Source organism: Echinops telfairi, unplaced genomic scaffold (assembly GCF_000313985.2).
Source record: "Echinops telfairi isolate 266 unplaced genomic scaffold, ASM31398v2 ScPeMD7_655;HRSCAF=1070, whole genome shotgun sequence".
NCBI classification, from domain to species: domain Eukaryota; kingdom Metazoa; phylum Chordata; class Mammalia; order Afrosoricida; family Tenrecidae; genus Echinops; species Echinops telfairi.
In genome coordinates, this window is record NW_022104553.1 from 29499307 (window position 1) to 29505297 (window position 5991).

General features: G+C 61.3%; 1 protein-coding gene across 1 annotated transcript in view; it reads right to left on the reverse strand.

Annotated features, from left to right (window-relative positions):
• ARHGEF1 (Rho guanine nucleotide exchange factor 1) overlaps nt 1-5093 on the reverse strand; it is a 20768-nt gene extending 15675 nt beyond the window's left edge. The window contains exons 1-6 of the mRNA XM_045292697.1: nt 5023-5093; nt 1471-1513; nt 1301-1375; nt 803-919; nt 470-568; nt 18-136 (exon numbers count right to left, since the gene is read on the reverse strand). Coding sequence (XP_045148632.1) covers nt 18-136; nt 470-568; nt 803-919; nt 1301-1375; nt 1471-1500 — 440 coding nt within the window. The 5' untranslated portion in view covers nt 1501-1513; nt 5023-5093. The remainder of the gene's footprint in view (nt 1-17; nt 137-469; nt 569-802; nt 920-1300; nt 1376-1470; nt 1514-5022) is intronic.
• Between the last annotated feature and the right edge of the window lie 898 nt (nt 5094-5991).

Sequence of the window (5991 nt, forward strand, 5' to 3'; positions counted from 1 at the left end):
GGGGGGGGGGCTGCCACCGCCAGGAAGGAAGGGAGGGCTTGCTCTGCGGAGGGGGATCATGGGAGTGGAGACCCCCATCCCTCGACTCCTTACCCAGTTCAAAGGCAACACTGGGAGGCACCGGCACCCGCAGAACCTGCTCAAGAGAGACAGGAGTGAAGAGGGTGGGGTTGTTGCCCAGGACCCAGCAGTGTGGGGACCAAGGGGAGTCCCGTGGCTGAGAGGGGAATGGGGCACAGTGTGGCCACAGGGGGAGTGGCAGAGAGAACAGGTGACTCAGGTGGGAATGGCGGGGTACAGTGTCTGTGGAGGAATGACAGGGGATGGGGGGACAGTACAACCAGAGGACATGGGCAGCCCAGGTGGCCAGAGGGTCCAAAGGTGAACACTGCCCTCTGCTGGCCGGGGATGGGAGGTGCAGAGGGGCTGGCGGGGGCAGGGGAGAGGGAGGTTGCAAGGGGTGTCTCACCGCTGTCTTCTCCAGGAAGCTGTGGTAGAAGTCCAGGAAAGCCTTCTTGGCCTCTTTGGGGCCCAGGGTGCCCAGCATGTCCGCGTGCAAGCTGCAGAGCTGGGGGAGAGGCAGGGATGACTCCCCTGTCCCCCCACCCCACCCGCCAGTCCCTTTGGAGAGCCTGGAGCTGCCTGCAGGTCACCTCCCCGGGAAGGGCTCCGCTCTCCCCACAGGCCAGCGTTTCCTGCTGCCCTGTCTCAATGCCGAGTCCAGGAGCTGCCTCCTGGCATCACCCAGCTCTGGTTCCCACTGCCCTTTAAAGCCCACGGAGACCCCACAGACGGCGCTCACCAGGGGTCCCAGCTCAAACTGCTGCAGGGCCCCATGTTGCAGGAGGGCCAAGAGGTGGGCCGGGCGCCGCTTCACCTGCTCCAGGCTCTGGAACTGGCTGTTTTGCTCCTCAGAATTCTGGGAGTACAAGGGGAAGTAGGGGGGTTCTTGGGTTCGTCCGGACCCCATGCTTCGCACTTCCGGAGGGGTCCCGGCTGGGAAGAGCCCAGAGGTGTGGTGGGGGTGTTAAGGCGCGTAGCAGAGGCAGGTGTGGGGGGGGATGAATGGGTGAGAGACCATCATCATCACAGTAGTGGGTGACAAAGAGGAAAGGGGGCTCCCCTGCTGTGGGGTGGGGGGACACAGAGGCTGGGGAAGGAGAAAGAGGGGGCTCTGAAGGCGGAGTCTCAAGGAGCCCAGGAGAAAGAGGGGGCTCTGAAGGCGGAGTCTCAAGGAGCCCAGGAGGAAACCCCCCCGCCCCCCCCCCCCTGCCTCCCGGGTGCTCCCCCCTCCACTCACGGTCTCCAGATCATTCTCGAAGTCCTCATCCTCCGCCCCGATGATGCTGGGCACCAGCCGGAGGGGCCCTGGGGCCTGTGGGCAAGTGGGAGTGACCTCAGCCTGCAGGGCTCCCCACCCTGCAGCCCCAACCCCCTGACCCCGGCAGTGGACTGGCACCACTCACTCACCGCCCCTCGGGCCACGTCTTCCGCCTCCATGGGCTGGGCAGGGCTGGGCAAGAGAAGGGGGGAAGTTACTCAGAGATTCCTGGCCCAGGTGTGAAGGTGCGGCAACAACCTCCCCCATCCGGGCCTCCGGCTCAATGGGGCCTCTGTGTGGCCACAAAGAGCCCTTCAGAGGCCAGCGCAGGGTGGGGAGTCCCAGGACAGGGAGAGCCTGGTGGGGAGGGCCCAGGGTCAGGGTCCACTGGAGCGAGCGCTGTGTCTGGGTGCCTACCATTGGTGGTCCCAGAGTCTAAGGAGGAGGGGTTCTGCAGGGACGGGGCTCCTGGCCACAGGCAGAGGAGAAAAGGAGACCAGTGGTGTGAGGGGGCTCTCCTTGGAGTGAGTGACAGACAGGCTTGGGGCAGGATGCTTGCTGCCTCTGACCCCACCAGCCCCACTTCCTGTGACAACAGGAAATCACACCGCAAACCCCCCCAGCCCCCAAACCAAACCCATTGCCCCATGGCGGCAGATCCTGACAGGACGACCCCGGTGGCCCTATAGCATGCGGTAGACCAGCTCCTTTGCTGAGCCCGGGGCTGCTCAATGGGAGTACACGGCCTTCTCTTTCTTCCTCGGAGTGGTGGATGGGTTTGAACCACTGACCTGGCAGTTAGCAGGCCAACACTTAATCTGTTCCCGGACCAAAGCTCCCCTCAGGGGGCCGCATGACTTCCGGTCCCACGTGGCGTACTCTACTGTCTGCCCACCTGTGGCTTCTGCAGCTGTCCCCACCCTTCTGAATGGTCGCAGGCGCTGTCTCTCCAGCTGTCACTTGCCCCATCCCTGCCACTGTCCCCCCTGACTTTGGCCTCCCCTAGAGCCTTGCCCTGAGCCTCTCCACCACCCACTGTGCCTTGAATGAGTCTGACTAATGCCACGGGCACCAGTGAGAAGGGTAGGGTGCACCAAGGACTGCTCCCCACAACCCAAGGTTATTTATAACCCTTGGGCGTCTGGAGACCCACCCTTCCCTCTTCCACAGGCCTCCTGCTGAGCAAAGGGTGGCGCTAGGGTCCTAGTTCCACTTCTTGAACAAGGATGCTTTCTGGAGTGGCTCCATGGGGCACCACATGGGCAGCCCTTTAATTCTTGTCAATCCAGGCACAAGGTTGCACAATGTCGCCCCCAGAAGATCTCATGGGAATACATGTGTCAGGAGAACTCTCTTAAGGAGGGCCAGCCCTACAGGACACTTAGGCCACGCTGGGTCCTGCTCCACCCTTGCTCCTTGCCCCCACCCCCAGCTTTTATTAGGTCCACAGAGGGGTGGAAAAATGTCTGCCAGGCCAACTCCTGGGCTGAACAAAGTGGCCACGGGACAGGGAGGGTCCTCGCTCGCTCGTCCCACTGGGGGGAGGGCGGGGGTGGGGGCGGGGAGGAGGGTCAAGATGCCCGAAGGGAAAAGGAGTGGCTGTCCATGATCCGAGCTGTTGCTCAGGCCTTGAACTGTGCACCCAACCCCTGTCCCCTTTATGCTCACAGAGAGAGAGAGAGAGAGAGAGAGAGAGAGAGGACTAGCATGGCGCAGCCACCCAGTACTCCGCGGGGATGTGCCGGGCACAGCACTGTGGTCTTGAACTCAGTGACCCCAGGTGCCAGCCAGTCGGTTCAGACTCACAGTGACCTTATGCACAACAGGAGACACCGCCTGGTCCTGCGCCACCCTCACAATTGTTCCTGTGCCCCGCACTGCCCTCTGTTGCAGCTGTAGGGTCAATGACCCCGGGAGGTCACACGTCTGCTTCTTCCCATTTCACAGAGGGGGACAAGGAGGACTGGCAAGGCCCAGGAATCAGATCTGGGCAGCTGGCCTCTGGAGTGTCGACCTTTAGTCACCAGGACAAAGGGGCCCCAGCCCACTCTGTAGGAACCCACGGCTGAGCCAAAGCAATGAGATCTCCTCGTGACCCTCGGATATGGTGGCCTGGGAAGGGCAAGCTGGGGTAACTCAGCTGCTCCACAGAGGCCTGGAGCTCAGAGGGGGTTCTGGGAGACTGGTTGCTTAAAAAACAGGTGGGGAGGAGTGACGGCGATCCAAAAGGCCTGGGAATGGTCATTTGAAACTGTCCAGGGGTAGATGGAGCTTTGTGCCTGGGGGGTCAGTACAGGGTTGGAGTCTCAGGGGAATGAGAACCCACAGCAAAATGGGTGCAGAATGGGGACTCCATTGGCAGGGCCAAGGACCTCTGGGAGCCTTCCCCCCAAAAACCAAACTCGCTGTGGTTGAGTTGATTCCAAGTCCTGGTGGCCCTGGAGAGAACTGGGTGCTCCAGTGGGTTCCAAGATGGTAATTCTCTACCAGAGCAGAACACCCCATCTTTCTCCTGGCTGGGTGCTTTAAAGGACCTAAAGTAACAGAAAGGTCCCAGGAAGTCTACAGGGGACCGTGGAACCTATAAGACCCACTGGTTTGACACTCGTTGGTGAGTCTATGTCTGGGGGCTCTTTGAGTGGGGCATACAGGTAACAGGAACAGTTCACCCAAGCGCTGGTGGTTCAAACCCACCAAGGAGTGCTCAAAAAAAAGGTTCCGGCGGGCCTGCTTCCAGTGGGGCAGTGCTGCTGGGCAACACACGGGGACGTCCTGGGTGGGAAATGGATTTGGTGGCAACCGCCGGGTTTTTTGCCCTTTTTTGGGGGGCGAGGAGGAGGTCTACATTTGTGGTCATCAACCGGAAATGATGACCTCACACACAACCAGGAACACTTGACATTTTGTACCATCTCATTCCTATCTAGTAGGAATGCTGTTAAACATCTTTTAAAAAAATCTAACATCTTAATATGCACAGGACGGTCCCATCCCTCTTCCAAAACGAACAGCCTGTCCCTAACTGTCAACAGCTGTGGAGGCTGAGAAACCCTGGTCCACAGGCGTTGGCTTGGCCGCTGCCTGGTGCAGGCTGAAATGGTCCAAAGCTGTGGCGATCTTACAGAAGGGTCCTCTTGTGGGACCAGTGTGCTCAGCATGTACCCGAGATCTGCAAAGGCCCCTGGGGGCCTTCGAGATCCTGAAATACAGAAGGATGTCCCTAAGGGGCCCTTAAGAATGCATGAGGCCCCGGATTCTATTTGATACACGGCGCTCTGCAGAAATTTGGGGTTCATGCGAGGTCAGGATTGTGCAGGGGGATAGCCAGCCCACAGGGCCTCCGAAGACTTCAAGGGGCTGCAGAAATCTAGAGGTGGGTCCGGAGACTGGGAGGCTATAGGGCCCGGATTCTAATTCTAGAGGATGCTGTGGCTGAGGGGCCTCACGGCTGTAAGGCTGGTCTCCATGGGAGTCTAGCAGGAACCGGGGGCGGGGGGTGGGGGCGCTGCCTGTAAGACCTTGCAATCTATGCAATCTGCAGGGAACGTGGCGGGTCCACAGCAGCCCCAAATCTTAGTGGACGTGGCGGGTCTACCCGAGCCCCAAATCCTACAGGGGATGTGACGGTGTGAACGGCCAGGCCACGCTGGGGCCGACTCTGGGAGGCAAGCTCTGACCCCACCCGGGGTCGCGTTCCTCACCTGCTCCAGGTCGGAGGAGAAGCCGCCGCCGCCGCCGCCGGGACCGAAACCTCCGCGCGCCCGCTCCGGGCTGCCCCCCACCCTCGCGGCCGAGCCGCTCTAGTCGGCCTGGGCGTTCAGCTCCACTTCTCCCACCAGCCGCTCTAGCCAACTCTTGTCTGGCTTATGCCTTCGCGACTCCACTCCTCCCGTCGCCCGCTCTAGCGCTCCACGGCGCCACGCTGGCCAGATAGGGCCGCTCTGGCCCGTCTTGGAGGGCTGTCGTTTCCGTATCTCGACTGTCCGCGTCACTCTCCCGGGCCCCGCCCCGCAGCTCTCCGCTCCCCGCCCAGAGGCGGGGATGGTTCCAGCCCGCGCAGCGGGGCTCGGTGAGACATCCTAGCCGCGCACGGCCTTCGGTTCCAGGTCTCATCCCGGACGGAGGCTCTCCTCCCTACCCTGTCTTCCCACTGGGGCGAGCGGAGTGCTGCTCAACGCTTGTAAACCTTCAGTCCTTTCCTCTGACGCTGGGAGGCAAAACTCCCCGGGGCTGAGCCCACCGTCGCCTTAGTCATCCCATCTGTACAATGGGGGGAAGGCTCCGGGTCTCGTCTACGCCCATTTCCTAGGACACGGTCAGCGATCGCAAAACGCTTTCAAACAGACTCTACTGGCAACTTTCGGCTTCAAAGCGGCCTCAGGCGCGGCTCTATAACCAAAGCGTGCTTCCACCAAAGATGCTTTGGTAACTTTCCTTTTTAGGCAGTCTCAGGGCCTGCCGGCCTGGAGCAGGGTGCTCAGCAGAAAGCACCTGCGAGTTTCAGCATCCACACAGCCGCAGGATGAATGCGCCCCGGAGCGAGTCGGTTCAGCTCCCCGGGCCTCAGTTTCCCCACCCGAACAATGCGGGTGATGACCGGCCCTCCGCTGGGCCACTGGGAGGGTGTGACCCCGGCCCCGCACCCAACATTTCCACCCACGGAGCGCTCG